Source organism: Protopterus annectens, chromosome 3.part1 (assembly GCF_019279795.1).
Source record: "Protopterus annectens isolate FY-2018-M chromosome 3.part1, PAN1.0, whole genome shotgun sequence".
Lineage (NCBI taxonomy): Eukaryota > Metazoa > Chordata > Ceratodontiformes > Protopteridae > Protopterus > Protopterus annectens.
The window spans coordinates 819,554,027-819,572,230 of record NC_056732.1 but is presented as its reverse complement, the minus strand read 5'-3'; the positions used below and the strand labels follow the sequence as shown (position 1 = coordinate 819,572,230).

At 37.3% G+C, this 18,204-nt stretch overlaps 1 protein-coding gene across 1 annotated transcript in view; it reads left to right on the top strand.

Annotated features, from left to right (window-relative positions):
* ZNF236 (zinc finger protein 236) overlaps window positions 1-18,204 on the top strand; it is a 1,651,223-nt gene that overhangs the window by 403,019 nt on the left and 1,230,000 nt on the right. Inside the window, exon 7 of the mRNA XM_044067103.1 lies at window positions 5,690-5,836. Coding sequence (XP_043923038.1) covers window positions 5,690-5,836 — 147 coding nt within the window. The remainder of the gene's footprint in view (window positions 1-5,689; window positions 5,837-18,204) is intronic.

Below are 18,204 nucleotides of genomic sequence, written 5' to 3'. Positions count from 1 at the left end.
TGGCAATACTAAGCAGGTTGCTGCATCACAGACTTTTGTCAGTTAAAAAGTTTATAAAAAAAGCTGTAGAAATGGCAAAATGCAGTGTAAAATAAGCTTTAGGATTGCATGGCAAAGGACTGTTATGTGCAGAGTGGTTGAAGGAAATACAATTAGAAAGCCACCTGAATAGAAGGACTGTGAAACCTTCAAACCAAGCTTCTTCACTGCAAAGGACATAAAAACTAAGAATCTTTCAAGGAGGGTTTATTTCTTTGTAGATAAAATATTAGAGGTCTCTGAACATCAAAGGTATGGTTTGTTGGAGTGGTTTGGGAAAATATACTGGTAGACAAGTTGGTTCATATTTGAGTAGGATGACACATTGGGGACAAATGATGGATTTATGCAAATTGAATCTCTGTTCTTATGAAATGATAAGAAAGCTAAATTAGAAATATAGGGACTATAAATCCAGTGTCCTTCTGGCTGAAATTATTGCAACAAGAAATAAGCTCTCCAAGACAGAAACTTCAAAAAAGTGAAATATGCTGACTCAAAAGGGGACTGTGTGCTTCTAGAGTAAAATTTTGGTACCACTGCAATACTAGTTCTCTAACTGGAGAGAAAGGCTTTAAATGGTCTGTGAAAAGCTAAGGAGTAGAAATAAAATCCATTATGAAAGTTGGAGATTGCGGCCAACTGTACTTTACTGGTCAGATAAATGGAGGCTGAATCAAATGTTTGAGAAAAAGTTGAATCTCTGAAATAGAAGCATTAAGAGGGTATATCCCATGAGCAGTTGCACAGCTTGAAAAAATATTTCCATTTGCTGTGGTAACTCTTACTTATTGACTTTTTGTGAGATGCACATAGGATACGAATAACATCATGAGTCAAAGAAAGGTCCTTTGCCATCCCCGGTAACCTGAAATGGCAAACTTCTGTATGCCTTTCCACATTTCTTAAGAAGGCATAATCTAGAGGTACCACTGCTAGCCCCTTTTTCACCAAGACAATATTGGTTCCCTTTTCTCTGGGACTTGGCCAAGGGTTGTCATCAGATTTCCTCTCTTTGTGGATTTACATACTCTGGTCAAGGAGTCTCCAATATGTCCCACACTACAGACCCCAAAGCTAATATATGGATGATAGGATTTTAATGCCTTTCAGAAACCAGATCTGTTTAGACATGCTGCAACTTTTGTAGAGACAGATAAAAGACTTTAGGAAGTCTGACCAATTGTTTGTGTTTTGCTGGAAAGAAAATGGCCTTGCCAGTGTCTAAACAAACAATTTCCAAATTAATCTGAAATGCAGTTTTCATCTATTGCACATATCTTGGCAAACAGGTAACAGGATAATTAAAGCCAACTTCACCAGATCAGTAGCTACTTTGCGGCTTCCTTGTAAGGGGTACACTCCACTTGTAAACCTCTGTCCACATGTTCACAAAACATTATAAATTAGATGGAACTGAATTTGCTAAGGCTGTCCCTCATGACATCCAAATTTTAAAGGGAGTACCCTCTTCTTCCACCCAGTATTATTAAGCTCTGGGAGGTGTCTGAGATGTTTTGAATACTGCAGTAGTGATCCAATGAAAAGCATGCTACGGTTGTGTAGGTAATTTACTGGGACTGTAGATGATCAAATAGAGCACAGTTGCAGTACATGTACCCTCCCAACTTCACCTCCAGGGATATTCTTTTGAAATTTTATCTTGTGTACTTGGTGGCTCTTCCCTTCCTAAATCATCATGCGCTGTCAAAATTCAGCCATAATTAATGCCTCTGGGTTCATATATTTATTTAGGAAGTTAGTCTACTATCTTAACTTTTATCAGGTCAGGAAGGCTCTGAAAATATTGTGGGTGCATGTTCCTCTTAGACTAGCTGGCTAGTGTGTTCCTAGGGTGGATATGTCATGGGGGAAGGATCCTGAGTTTTACAAGGTAGCCAGATGGATGCAACCTTAGCAGCGAAAGTCCCAGATGTTAAGAATACTGCAATAGTGATCGGTTTGAACATCTGCCATTATGATAAGTTTCCTACACACTTGTACTTTACCCCTCTCTTTCTTTTATGCCAAGTGAAGAGGTGAGAGTGCCTGATCCTCTTCAGACATTGCACTCTTCTGGGGGGGGGGGTCAATGCAACCCAGCCTCACCACTCAAAACTGGGAATCCTGTGACGCAAAGATTCTTTGCATTTTGAAAGAAACCGCACAATTTAAAACTTGAAAGTCAGATTTGGGCAAATGAAAAGATTTTCTTTATTGTGCTCAGATAAACAAATTTTTCACAGGAAATCTATAGAGAAACATGCCCTTACATAAGCTGTCTCGAGGGCAGGGTTGGTTCATAACTTAATGAAGTTCCACTTGTCTATAATTACTGCTATCCTTCCTATGAACCTCCTCTTTGTGTTCTTTGCCAGTAGCAAAATTCTTGCTTGTGGAGATACTTCACTTTAGGCTTCCTAGACAATCAGTGACCCCTTGTAAGCTGAACATTGTATTGGAGAAGCTTATACTATCCCCTTTTGAACCAGCTTGTGTTTGAGCCGGCAGACTTCTTTCTTGAAAAACTACTTTTCTACTGGATATTGCCTCAGCTGGGAGGGTATTTGAATTGCATAGAGTGATGGCCACCAAGTATACCCTGGATTACATCAGGATAGAGTGGCTTCAGAAACTAACATACCTTTCTTGCCCATGGTTCTCATTGGTAGTCTTTAAACCAAGCTGTTCATTTAGTAGTCTTCATTAGACCACAAAACAAAAGAGAAAGACATCTTTGTTTCATAGATGTACACAGGCATTTAATCTACTGTCAACCAAGACAAATGAATGAAGAAACTCAGTCTTTGTCTCTTGTAGGCTAGAAAAATGGCTGAGAATAGTATCTAAGCAGGCTTTATCCAAATGGTGAGATAACTGTAATTGTGTTTTGTTCTGACTAGCTTGGCAAACCTTTAAAGACCTAATTTTAAGACTTCAGTTGGACAGATCAGTGGCAGCATCTGCTGCATTTTTCAGAAATATATCTGCACGTAACTGATAAGCTGCTACCTGGACCTCTGTCTATACTGTTTCAAAATATTGCAGACTAGGTCTTTTTCCAGGAGTGGGACAAGATGTACTATTGAAGTCAAGGCAGTGGTAATTAGTACTCTTCCCATTAGTGATGAATAACAGTCACTACAATGAATATTGCACAACTCTGGCTTAACCACAGTAGTAGACTTCAGGAGCTGGGATCACAACTGCATTGTGGACTTCCTGTTTCCTTCTCCTTTCCAAAAAAAGAAAGATTAGAGAGCAGGCTTAAGTGAAGAAAAGGAGGACATGAAGACTTCATTTTGTACTTGGATGTTTTTTTTTTTGTTTGTTTTTTTTTACTATGTGCATCACCATTATTCATAGAGTTTGCAAGTTAAGGGGGTTGTTGGATGCCTTGGTTGAGCACATTTGAACATTTGACCCCCTGTATAGGCACATGCCACATATAAATTTGTTGGCACCACCCTATTTTGGAACAAAAATATGGTGCATACTGCTCTCCTCTGTCTCTGTTGTCACTATAGCATATCTGACATGAAGAGATGAGCACTATTTGTAGGGACTTCCAAATGTGTGGTAGTCTTGCTACTTAGTGGACATTCACCTATAGCAAATTCCCATTTATGACAAATATGACTGCAGCAGTGATTCAAGTACAATGACATCTACTGCTTTAAGTCACAACCGTACCTTCTGCGTGATAATTCCTCAATGTTTCTTGTATGAGTTGATGAGATAGTGACTCCGGAAGGGGAATCTAGGATATGTGGTCCTTTTCCATTCTACTTTAGTTTCCTTTACACTGTATGCTAAGTGTTGCTCTTCTAGGCTTCTGTAATGGAACAAGATGTCAGCCAACACCTGATAATCTGTTTCATGATGATCATTTGTTTTCATGAAGGAGCCTCTATCTGAAGAGGGACTTTTCCTCAAACCAAAGTGAGTAAAAATGATTCAAGTCATTATTATGTCAGAGATGTCTTTCTCTTTCACTCTATATAATTTCTGTAAAGACAACTTTTCTGATGGATACTCTAGTACTTTTTTTTTTTTTTAAGACAATTTTATTAATTTTAAATAAAGCAAATTTATAAACAATCCCATAAGTCTCACAGAAAAATTGTAATTTCAGAGATTGTAACATATAAAATTCAAATAACTATATAGAATAACTGATAAAATAAGGTATTTACAAAGACATCCATTAATCTTTACATAAAATGGAGTACTTTAAACATTTTTATTGTGCTTCACATATAGAAGAAAAAAAAAGATACTGAAGTTATTTATTGTAATCGTTAATCTTTTTTCAACAAATTCTGTAAAGTTACCCACATATGGTATGCATATGTTTTTCTAGTTGTTCCAGAAATTATAGTTTTAAGTTGTAAATGACAAACTTCATTTAACATATTGTTGAATTCAGTGAAAGTAGGAGGGAATTCAGATTTGCTCTCTAGCCACAGCATGTATTGCCCAAAGTAAAGGATGTTTTCCTTTTTTAACACTGTGTAATATGGGTGTATTAAAAATCACTAAAGACTTGTTAAGCTTGAATTTGTCTGTGAATAATGCCTGTAATAGTTCATTAACACTCCCCCAAAGTACTCTTATAACAGGGCAATCATAGAACATATGAGCCCAATCTATATTTATGTCTGACTTACATTTGTTACAAATGTTCTATTTTCTGTTGATTTTATTCATTAGTTGAGGAGTATAAAAAGATATGTACATAAATCTCCAGGTGTATAATTTCCATTTAAGTGACAGAGTTGTTTTCCCTGCCGATTCTAAAATGTTTATTTTGTGTTGATTGCTGGGAAGTTCATTAAGACAACTTTCAAGGTGCCCAGTGGGGGTAGATACATTTGTACTTGAACTTCAGCTATGATTCATAGTCAAGGAGATTAAGATATTCATTAAACTCTGAAGAGGGAAGCTGTGTTAAACACAGCCTTTAGATAAGGATACTATTAATAACATTGACTGTTCATTGTATTTGCCAAAGGGACATCTTTTTGGATAGTTCATCTATCAAACAGTCCGAAATGTCCAAGTAATCCATTTAATTTTTGCAATTTTGTAATCAAACGGTCTCAGGCAGAAGTCCACCTCTCCTTTTTTTCATGGGTTGTTGTGTTACAGACCCCAGATCAAAGCTAAATAATTTAAACTGCTATGATGTCTTTACAGCAGTGAGTAAAAGCAGTCACTTGCCTTTGCATGAAAGTCATTTATTTGCCTTTCTTCTTTATCTGGAGAATTCAGAAAAGTGCACTAGCAGATCTGCAATACAGTGCTGGGCTATTTCCCATATAAAGTGTGCCCATTCCTTGGGCATTACAGGTAAGTGCTAGACCTTTAGCTGGGTGTCTGTTATGCATCAGACAGGGTATTCATTTTCATACGTGATAGTCTGCAAGATCAGAAGGGGAATGCATAGATGAGTGAGGGGCAATTATATAACTTGAGTTCAGCACCTTGTTTAATACTTTCAGTTAGTCTGGCAGTACACTGAAAATAGTCAGCAGAAGTATTTTCTGTCTTTGAGTTATAGGCTGTTGTACCATTTTATATAATGTTATACTCAGTTTTAAAACATTCCATAACTGCCTTTTTAGACATATTTTCCTTTACTTTCTAGGTGAGGAATGGTCCCATGTACAACTGTCCAGAATGTAGTTGTATTTTTAAAAACTTGGGTAGTCTGAATGCACATATTAGCAAGATGCACATTGGAAGGCCTGTCAAGCAAGCAGACGCTGCAGAGGAAAGGAAGTCAGTGGACTCGGTAATGAAAATATTTGCTTTTGTTTACTCGATGTGAAAAATGTGTAGATATTTTTTGCTTTTTTTAAGTCATTTGCAGATTGAGTTTACTAATCTCAAATTTTGATTGCCAAGCACTGCAAGTAATAATACTTTGAAAATTGTAGGACTTTTGCAGCTGTGTTTAACACTTGTGTGAAGCCAGAAGCACTGATGCAATTTCAGAAAGGAGACTGACAGAATTTGAACTGAGTGAGTACCTGTAGATGATCATCATAGGAATCACTGCTGCAGTAGTATTCTATCTCCATGGCGTTTACCAAAGGCGGTTCTCTAACTTTATAGTCTGACTTTAAGACCTTTCTTGATTATCATGCGAGCGTAGCAGCTTCTCCTTGGCTAATGTCTGGTTGATGTGTGTGATATAATGCAGAATTGCTCATGCCATTATTCAGTTCCTCTCATGAAGAAGTGACTGGTCATTTGTTCACTGTCCTTTAGGTCCCTAGTTTAGGAATTAATTTTTGACGATTCTTTTTTTTTTTTAAACAACTTTGTTAAATTTTCACTTAGGACATAGGCAAACATACATTAACAGAAAAGAAAACAAACCATATTAACATTTTTCTATTTACATACATTATATACTGCATATCTTTTCTTTCTTTAACTATCGTCAGGCCAACATCAGTTGCTGAATTCCTGGCTTCTGTTAAACCTCATTCTTCCTTCTCCTGAATATTATTCTGCATGTATTGCTCCCACATTGTCAATTGATGTTTATGTAATTTGCTCCTTCCCTTTTTTTAAGGATCCCTCTTCCGGTTCTTTTGTCTGTTTTATAATATTCAATACATCAAATACTGTTGGTTTAGACTTTGATTTCCATTTTTTTGTAATTGCTTTTCAACAGGCTACAGAATTAAACTTAATACAGCCTTACTATGTCTTAGCAATTCAGATTCTGTGTCCCAGCTCAATAGAATATTTTCCTTAGTTACAACCATTTGCACACACTGTATTTCTGGCAGAGTACTCTTTAAGAATTTTTAAAGTCTGCCAACTCATTACAATTCATAAACATATGTTCCGGTTACCTCTTTCTTACTCATTACACTGTCAAACATTTGTTATCTACTCAAGGAAACTTTTTTTGAAGTCTGTTTATGTTATAAAAATACGTATGCAAACACTTTGAGCAAAGATCCTAAAACTTCTGGACTTGATTGCATACTTGGGAGCCATACATATGTTTCCCCCATTGTTTTCTTTTAAATTGTTTTTCCAGTCTCTCTTCCCAATTTTTTCTGACCTCCTCTGATTGATTGTTATAGTTACCATGCACTATTTTATATGCTCTACTAATTATTCCTTTTTTAACTACAGTTTCTGTTCTGGATTCAAGTAAAATCTCTATTACAGCAGGTCTTTCACTTAAGATTCCCCTGTCCCTTCCTCTTTGCCTATACTCTGATATCAATCCTTGGTAGGGAAGGCAGTATATAGCCTGCAGTCCAAATGTCTTCTTGGTCTCATCCCACTCTGTTACCTTTCCCTCTCTAGCTATTGCTCCCAATACAATTTTTTTTTTTGCTAATTTTGTCCAGTAAATTTCAATCCCTTTTTTCCTATTTTATGTACCCTTACTTACATTCATCACTATTTGCAAAATCTATTTTATCCATTTTTGTGTTGGTTTAGCTCTTAGAATACCTTCTGCTACATTAAGAATGTAAAATTCTGTATGGTTGTTATTCTCCTTAAGGATCTGTATCCAAAATCCTACTCATTTTATGTCTTGAACTTACCCATGCTTCATCATCTCTTTCCATTTTGAATTATAACCTTCTGCTTGCGTTACATATACGAGTCTTAACTGTGTGGCTCTAAAATATTCTATCCAATCAGGTAATACTAAACCACCTTACTCTGTAGGAGGAATCAACTTATTCCCCTTAACTCTTGCTCTTTTCCCCTCCCAGATAAATTCTTTCAGCTGTGTATTAATTTTTGCCACAACTTCTCCTGTGGTTGATAAAAATATGCCTGGCCCATCTATAGAACTAAAGGGACTAAAAACATTTTCACTTATATTATCTTACTGTCCATATCCATAAACAACAACTTCCAGTTTTTGTATTTTTTTGTTTAGTATCTTCCTACCAGTCCTTAACTGCCATAACAGAAGCATTTTTTAATTCATACTCCTGAATACTTTTAATCCATACTCCTGAATTCTGCTTCATATCATGTCCCCAAAAGTATAAGTATTGCTGAACCAATTTGTGTGTGAATATATTATTTGTGGTTATAGCTTTGTTTTATCTTCATTAATTTTATATTCTGAAAAGACTAGAAACTATCTCAAAATGTTCCACAACATCGAGATTTCCTTTTCTGGATTTATCAGGTGCAAAATAATATCATCTGCAAAGCAAGACAACTTTTCTAGACTACCTTACCAATTTTATGCTTGGATTTCTGAGTCCCTTATTTTCTTTGCCAGTGGCTGTAAATGTAAAGAAAATAAAAATGTAGAAACAGTACACCCCCTGCCTGGTAACTCTGTTTGAACACAACTTATAGAGGAGACCCCCACACACAATTTAATTCTTCATGTGATCCTTCATAAATCCTCCTAATTAACCTTACTGTTCTATCAGGGAATGCAAATGCTTTCATTGCCCTACTTATAAAACCCCAGCTTACTGTATTGAATGCTTTTTCTGCATCAAGACCCACCAACAGCAGCAGCAGTATTTTCTTACATTCTGCCTCCTTCTGGATCATCATTGTTCTAGTAATGTCAAATGTTTATCTCCCCTCCCAAAACAACATTGATCGATGTCTATCATTTTTGGCAAGTCATTTGCCATTCTTTTAGATAGTATAGATGTAAACATGGTTTAAATTTGAAATGGGTCTATATGAAGCTGGGTCTGATGGGTCTTTACCATCTTTAGGTAGCATAGCCAACACAGCTTTCTTCCAAGATAGTGATGCTTCTCCTACTTTTAAAATACTGATCCGATGTTGTATATTTTCATCCAGTTCAACATATGGATTATCAGATCTGACCTCGGCACCAACTCTGAAGCTTCACAGATCTAGATTTCTGACTCCTTACTACCCATTATTCCCTTCCCTTTACCTTGATACCTTAGATCTCATTTGCTTCCTGAAGCATCGGACATGTTTTCGTACAAGAGCTCTTCTTTACACAGTGTATCTTTGTTTGGGACATCTGCATTGTTACAGACTCATCTTCTACTGAAAGACTAGTCTGTTCAGTTTTTGTCCGTTTTTATAGATTATCTTGATGAGAAGGGAAGTCCGAGAGGCTGCATCCAATTGGCACCGTGTGTCATGGGTAGTATGTGACAGAAGAATGCCAAAAAAGCTGAAAAGTAAGGTGTACAAAACAGTGGTGCAACTAGTACTTCTGTATACAGAAACCTGGGCAGTAAAGGCAGAGCAGTTGAGGAAGCTAGAAGCGATGGAAATAAAGTGCCTGAGACAGGTGGTAGGATGCGCACTGTGGGACAGATGAAGAAATGAGGGCACAAGAGAGAAGCCAGAGTAGTTCCACTTTCAGAAAAGGTCAAAGAGAACAGATTACCGTGATTGGGCACATGTGCAGAAAAACATAAGACAAGTTGATGAAGAAGAGTTGAGAAAGACAGGAAGAAGGCAAGAAAAAATGAGGGCATCCAGTGAAGAGATTGATGGATTGTGTGAGAGAAGATCTGCAAAAGTCTGGTATGAATGTTGAAGAAGGTAGGAGAGTGGTATTGAATAGAGAGAGATGGCAACAGTTGATACAACACCCCAATTCCATGTAGAAAATGGGAAAGAGGGGGTTGATGATGACTAATAAGTACAGAAATTTTTATTTGGTTATCTTTTCCCTTTGTGTCTTTCTAAGCATTAATGACTTTACGTGAGGTAAATGCTTTGCAGTCCACCCACAAGTTTAATAAAGTCAACAAAAGTCCTGTCTTTCTCAACTACCTTTTCCTGCAAAGCCATGTGTCATAAATGTGATTGATGCTTCATATTCTTCTGTTTATTCACTAATTTCAGTGTTGCTGGTCTTCTTTCCTTTTATGTCCATCTCCCAACACCAGACCCTGGTTCAAGTCCAAGGTATTACTGATTCTTCTAGTCACCTCTTGTCCTTTTTTCTCTCTCTCAAACATTTTCCTTTAGAACACTGAAAATGATTTAGGTCTCTCTCTGAGTTTTATTGTCTGAAGAATGAGAAGCAGAGTCCCCTTGTGTTTGCTGGCTCACTTTTTGTTGGATAAACATTTTTATCTCCTCCTTTACCTGTTCTGCATCAGAAATGTCTTTGATCTTCCCGGAAAAAATATTTAGAAGACAGCTGGGTACAGCTGCTTGAATCTCACACCTGCCTCTTGACATTACTTGATTTCTGAGGTAAATTTGCTTCTCTTCTGCCTGTTGTACCGTGAATAATTATTTCACACAAACACTCTGTTGTCTCCAGTTTTTAATACTTTTCCCTTCTGTCACAGTTTTCTCAGGATCATCTCTTTCTTCTGGTATGATTGCATCTTTACTAATACAGATCTTGACTGCTTTCTCTTGGCCAGGGTTGGAGCATAAACTCAATATGACCTTTCAGTTAACAAATCCTGTCGTGAAATAGCAATCCAGGGTCTTATTTATGCTTTCATTAAATTAATACAATCTGTTCCTTCCACTTTCTCTGGTACAGCAGAAAAACTGAGTTTTTCTCTCAGTGCTGTGTCTTTTAACTCTACTATTTTTTTAACAGCTCTTCTTGAGAAGTATACTCAGCAAGCCTTTTCTTCATTTCACCATCTGATTTTTGCAGTTTTATCAGTTCATCTTAATAGCTAGGTAAAGCTTCTATTTTTTCCAACCTATTATTACTTGAATTGCTATATTTCTTTACATGTTTCATTTAGTGTAATCACCTATGAGTACATTTGATCCCCTAAATTACTGGAAACATCTCTAGTACCAAAGCTGAAGCTTGAACTGCTTTTTGGTAGGCAGCTACTGGATTCTTTCCAGCCACTGTTTTCTCTTCACCTTTTCTGGTTGATTTTCTTTCAGTTTCTCTAAATGTCTTTCTTTACTGGCATCCAGGCAGTGTACTTGGTAGCCAGTAACTGAATTTTACGCACATTAATAATGTCACTGGCTCTTATTTCTCAATTTCTTTTTTCATACTGGGAAAGCTGAAATTAAGCTGTTGATCAGTGTGCAGCATTCTTTTTTTCAGTTTGCTTCACTGGGGAACCTTCTTTTTTTTGTATTTTGGACTGTTAAAGGTTTTTGTTATGTGTCAACTAGACAGGGTAAATACGAGTGTGGTAGGCAGATTCTGGACAAGGACTTGATAGCCACTAAATAAAGGCATATTTATTCCCTGTTCATATGGAAGGAAAGAAGATAGCTTAACTGAACTTAGATTTTTTTGGACTCTCAAAATGGCACTGATGCTAGCATGTGCTTGCTATTTATATGCACGTGCTGTCCTTTGTTATAGTCGTAAGTAAATAAATTAAGAAATTTACCTTATATGCCTTCAGTCAGGAACAACACTTCAGGATGTGCAAACAGAAATTTTATTCTTACAGCGCTGGGAGACGATCTTCATAGCAGATGTTAAATCAGTCTCTCAGAAGAGAGACAAACTACATCTTTTATACATTTTCTTATCACAAACTGGTCATGGAACTTTTATTACATGCAATCTCTCTGACTAATAGAAAACTTTGCAAATGTCCTCATTCCTCGTGATTTTTGCCTCGGACTTCACGTGATTGTTTCTGAACTTGGATGCTTCAAATCTTCCCTAGCAACAATGCACTCTTAGCCTGGAGGAGTCAGGCTAACAAATTCTTTTTTGTAGTAACTAACATGCCTCGACTTCATGCAACATGTACTTTTCCCTTATTACATTTTAAAAGAATGCAGTTAAGACACAGTAATAATTTTAGCTTTTGAAGCTGTATTTTTCCCAGCCCTGCATACAAATTATATTTGCTTTTTAACAATCATATTATAGCATCATTAATAATCTGAAATTAGTGTACATTTTAATAAGCTGATCTTGTCTCATAACACCTTGAAATGCTTCTTAAAGGTTCACACACACACACACACACACACACACACACACACACACACACACACACACACACACACATACTATTCTACATCCTCCCTCTTTGAGAAATAAGTCATGCAATATTGACAACATCAATTGACATGCAATTAATACAAAATAATTCTGTCATGCAATTATACAGAACTAAATACTTACAGACAATTATGTCCAGTTTGCTGTGTATTTCACAGTAGGTCTGGAAATATGACCAAATGGTGTGACATAGAAATTAGAACTAGGTTTAGCAACTGGGATGGTCTCTGCTGAATATTCAGCCTTGCTGACATCAGGAACAACTTCAGGAATGGAAGTAGAAGTTAAGACACATTCTGCAACAGGAACATTGTCTGGATTGCTCTGAGATCTAGAGTGTGTATCACAGGAACAATGCTGTGATATCGATTCTGATCCAGGAATATTTCTGCAATTTCTCCTGTACTCCACACCCTCAGATTCCACCAAGTAGGATATCAGCTCATCACATATACCTGTTACTTGACCAATCCAGTTGAAACCTTTCGCCATTTGTATCCTTACTGTCTTTCCTTCTTTCAATGGATGAAAAAATCTGCTTGATTTATCGTAGCTGGACTTCTGGAAAGAACACTTTCTGTATAGTTGGGCTTTGATTGCTCTGTTGTTAGCTTTAGGCCTCAACAAACTGGAACTGATAGGCAATGTTGTTCTGGTTTGCCTAGATAGAAGTCTCTGAGCAGGCGAGCCAAGTATATTGTCACGGGGTATGTGTCTCAGATTCAGTAAATTCAAAAAAGACATTGGTATTATCACCCTTTGACTTCTGTAGTAATTGCTTTGCACTCTGTACTGCACGTTCAGCTAGTCCATTTGACTGTGGGTATTTTGGACTACTAGTAACATGTACATGTCCCATTCTTTTGCAAATTTCTGAAACAACTGACTGGTAAATTGGGTACCATTGTCAGAAATAACTTTGTGTGGACTACCATGGACTGAGAAATGACATTTCAGCTTGGTGGATGTTAGGTAATAAATCAAAGTCAATCCACTTCGAATAAGAGTCCACCAGCACTAAGCAATGTTGATTGTTCCACTTGAATATATCAGTGGCTACTGTTGACCAAGGTAGTTCAGGAATTTGACTTAGTTGAAGTGGTTCTTTTTAGAAATGCAGTTTAGTACTATTGCATACTGAACAAGAAGAAAGTACTTTATCAATGTCTTTTACTAGAGAAGGCCAAAATACTAGTCCTGTCACCCTTCTTTTGGTAGATTTGGAACCTGGGTGACCACGATGCAAAATCTGGATATAATCATGTTGTAATGAAGTAGGAGCAACAATTTTGGGACCTTTGAAAACAATGCTATCTTCTATCAACATCTCATCTCTGCAAGGAAAGTAAGTTTGCACTTCAGGCAGTACACTAGATTGTTTCGATGGCCATCCATCATTAATGTAGTGGATGAGCTTTTGCAAGGTCTTTGTATGATCTCTTAGCTCATCAAGTCTCACGCAGAAAAATTTTGCACTTCCATGACATCAAAGTCAAAATTCTCTGCATTAAGCTGTTCTGTTGTATTTCTGGGTGATCTGGAAAAGGTATCAGCCAGATAAGTTTGTCTTTTGTATAGACCATTTTAAAGTTGTTCTTTGCAATCTGAGCATCATTCTTTGTAATCTTGCTGGAGCTGAATGCATAGGCTTCTTTAAAATAGTGACTAGAGTTTGGTGATTAGTTTCAATCTGAATATCTCGACCATAAATATAATCATGAAACTTTGAACATGCAAATACTATCCCCAAAGGTTCTTTATTAATTTGAGCATATTGCATTTCAGATTGGGTAAGTGTTCTAGATGCATAAGATACTGGTCTTCTTGAAGAATAACTGCGCCAAGACCAAATTTTGAAGCATCACAGGAAAGAGTTACTGGTTTATTGACATCATTGTATCTTAATGTACGTGAGGTGGCAATTTTCTGCTTAAGGTCTTCAAATGCTCTCTGGTGCTGTTCCATCCAAGACCATATAACATTTTTGCACATTAGCTCTCTCAAAAGTACTGTCAACTCACTGTAGTCCAGTATAAATCTGCCTAAATAGTTGACCATACCAAGAAAATGTTGTAGAGCTTGAACATTATCTGGTGCTGGCATCTCAAGAATGCCTGCTTGCTTGGACAGGTGTGGTTGCAAGCCAGTGCTAGTAAATAAATGACTACACATGTAACTTCTGGTAGTCTGAATTTGCACTTCAGAGGATTGAGCTTCAAGTTCACTTCACGTGGTCTGCCTAGAACTTTCCTAAGGTTTCTGTCATGCTCTGTTTCACCATTGCCTCTAACCAATAAATCATCTATTATTATGGCACAAGTATAACCTGAAAAAATGTGCTCCATTGCACGCTGAAAGACTTCACTTGCAGAATTTATTCCAAATGGCATCCTGAGGAATCTGTCTTCCAAATGAGGCACTGAATGTAGTCAGTAGTGAAGGTTTGGATCAAGCATCACTTGTCAAAATGAACTTTTTGCATCCAAGACAGAAAAAACAGTGGCATTCAGTATTAGGGCTGCGACTTCCTCGATTGTACACATGGGATGATGCGGTCTCTTTAATGCTTTGTTCAAATCTCTGGATCAATGCATATTCTGATTTTGTCTGAGCCTTTTTTATGGGCTGCTGTCATGGACGACACCCATTCAGTAGGTTCTGTAACTGGGCGAATTACACCTTGCTGCACCATTTTATCCAACTGAGTTTTGACTTTGTCCTGCATAGCTATCAGAACTTTTCTTGCTGTTCTGACCACTGGACTGACCTCTGGGTCTAACTTCATAGACTAGAAATCGACACCACTTCATTTAGACCTGGGCTCGAGTAAGAATTGAATCTGTGTTGCCATAAGGCCTCCCTTTGCTCAACAATATCTAAATATAAAAACAATGTATAAATGAAGTGATGTCGATTTCTAGTGTATTAAGACTTGTGTCCTATAGAACTTGACTAGGGACATTTTAAAAAAATATTTTTTAAGAATTTGGATGTTTAAATTTATATATGTATTTCCAAATATTAACCATATATCAGACTGCTTTGAATTAGGAAGGATATTTAGAAATGTATTTGTTGACAGGGGTTGTATATTAATTAATTTTGGAATTACTTTTCAGTTGTTAGTTACTGGTGTTTTGTCAGCATGTGATTTCAAGGGAGGGGTATATATTTATTTTAAACAACGTAGTTGATTGTGAAAGTTTGGATTCTGAAGAAAAGTTTTTGCAATACAGTCAAAACGAAAGCGCTAAATCCAGGGAATGAAGGTTTTAATATCTCACTGGTCGTGGTCTTACTGGTCGTGGATCCTAGATTTTTAAGTTTACTGTTTTAGAAGTAGCATCTGTTAATATAGGGGGTGGAGATGAATTTCTGTGAACAGAGAAATAAGTATAATTGGATTTGCAGATTTCAAGCTAATTGTCCTCCAGGATTGAATGGAATACACAGTTTGAAACCTGGTTTTAAAATCTAGATCCGTTAAATAGATGGTTTATTGTTCAAAATGTATTTTAAAAGTCTTTAACATTGTTTCTTTAAGATTTCTAGATGTGTTATGTAATTATTGTTGTCATTGGTTGATTCTGGTCATTCTGCTACTTCTCTGGATGCAAAGTAGAATGAACTGCACACAATCGAGGTCAAGTAGGTTTCCACACCATGGTTTAATAAACGGTCAGATTAAGAGCTTCGTCCATCCCAAACCGGGAATATTCTGATGTGGCGTGGAAACCTACTTGACCTCCATTGTGTGCAGTTCATTCTACTTTGGTTCTTAGTGTTTTCTTCGTGGGCTGCACCAAAGCAACTAATTGTTTGGTTGTACTTCTCCGGATGCATGCATTGTTCAGAAATGTGAATCACATAGTGTAGTTCTAAGTGACTACCTACTCTATATAAAAAAGTCTGTCTTTATCAGGACGAAGAAGAAGAATGGAGACCGGTCACATTAATCATGTATATGAGCCTCTTATAAGTAGGCACTGCAAACCCTATTTTGCTATATAAGAGAATATTAGCCTTTCATATTGTAGGTTAGCAGATATTAACCCTGTAAAAGTGGACACAGCCTCTTAAATAAGAGAAATAAGTATAACTGTATTTGCAGATTTTAAGCTAATTGTCCATGTGATAGACTGGAAAAAGTTCTGTAATAAAGCTTTCATAGTCGGCTGCAAAGAATATGAGCCCCACAGATGCAGACACAGCCTCTCATTTTACAAAACAGACTAATAAAGCTTGATGATAGTTTTGTAAAAGCAGGCATTTTCAATAATCGGAGTGTAAACCACCCTGGTAGATGTACCTGATGAAGCTCAGGCAAAAGTATTTTCTTAAGTATAGTTCTATAGTGTATTGTCATGTTTTTTTTGTTTAAAGTTAAAAATTAAAATAAAACTTTTTTAACTTAGAGTGAGGTTCCCAGGCTGCTTGACCAATAAACTTTCACCGGTCTTTCGGGAATATTCAAATAAGGGGCTAACCGCTAAGCTTTGGGATTGGCTCATTGTTTTTCCATATCTAGACTTTCTTCCAGTCAGCTCCCATGGCCCTTCCCACCATTGTCTGTAACTGCCTTTAAATAACTAACCTGTTGAATGTAATTCATCAGAACAAGAACACTCGTCCATCTACCCACTTAACACAGGGAAGGGTATAAGAGAGAGAATCTCCTAAATCTGCTAGCAAAAGTTTTATCGGAATTAATCCTTTATGCTCTGTTTCTTGTTGGTCGTGTCACCTTCTGGGTCACAGGTGGGACTTTACTCGAGCCCTCTGGACTACCTCTATTCATTGTCAAATATTACAGAAAGTTCCTCAGATTTGCAGTGGGAGTGGGACAAACAGTTCCAGTTAGCTTCAAGCTCTTTGTCTTGCCTGCTACAAACTTTGCTGCCTCTAGTAATAGTTTACTACTGGACAAAGGTTACTTAAAAGTCCTGTATCAGTGTGTGGACCTGCTATCAGAAAACACTGGTCCTTTTGCACTGCTGCCTGAAATCACAAACACTGACAGCTTTTGCACACTATTCTTAGCAAGGAACGTGTATTTTGAAGAATTGCTAAATGGGGATGCTATGAAACCATAAACAGGGACATTATACTCAGCAGAGTGAAATTAATTCTCTGCCTGGTGCCTGTTCAGAGACTAAGAAGTGGCTGTGACCCTGGACTACTTGTCAGACCTTTAAAAGGCTAGCCTTTCTTATGCATCACTTAATGTCCATGCTTCTGCTGTCACAGCCTAACAAGGTATCGTCCCTCTTACTCCAAGTCATCTGATAAGTTGTTCTCAGGAAGAGTCGTATAACTCGGACCTTTTAGAAAAGTGATTGCTCCTCTATGGGATCTTAACTGGGTCTTGAAGAAGCTAACCATAGCTCATTTTGAGCAATTTCATCTGCACCCCTTCAGTTTTCATTATGGAAAATAGTGATCTTGGTGGCTGTTACTTTTGCCAGTAGGATATCAGAACTGTAGGCATTGATGTGTATGGAACCATTTGTAGTATTCCACTAAGGTAAGATGTCACTGGAAGACTTACAAAATGACTACACATTGAGCAGCAGTTTGATTACAGCACTCCTGGTGTGAAAATTTGAGACATTGTTTAAAAAGCCAGTAAAAGCTATCACTTTGAGTAAAATTCAGTTACTGGCTAGTAAATACACTGCCAGGATGCCAACAAAGAAGAAATTTGGTGAAAGAAAGATCCACCTCACAGAGGATCCTCAGTTTTCAACTGGGTTGCATTCTGTGTGGAGTTTGCATGTCCCCCTTGTGTTCGTGTGGGCTTTCTCCGAGTGCTGTTCTTTCCTCCCACATTTCAAAAACATGCAGTAAGTGGATTAGGGACTCTGAATCCATGGATGTGAGCATGTGCATGTGTGATACAGAAGAAAGACCTGGCAACCTGCTTCCATTTCCTCATTTATTTTGTTAACTTCACACATAGGTGTCTGGTCAATGAGTTCACCTTAGAAGTCAGCTAAGACTAGTGAGAGGGAGAAGAGAAACTCAACCTGGAAAGGGTCATATCCATGACCTTAGCTTGTCTGTTGTATCCTTAGTGTTTACTAAGTCCCTGGTTCCAGTAGTAGCTATAAGACAGCATCCTTACCTCAATGACTGTCTTGTGTAGGCAGATTCTGTGCAAGGGTTAGACAAGGCATTGGGTTTTACTTTAA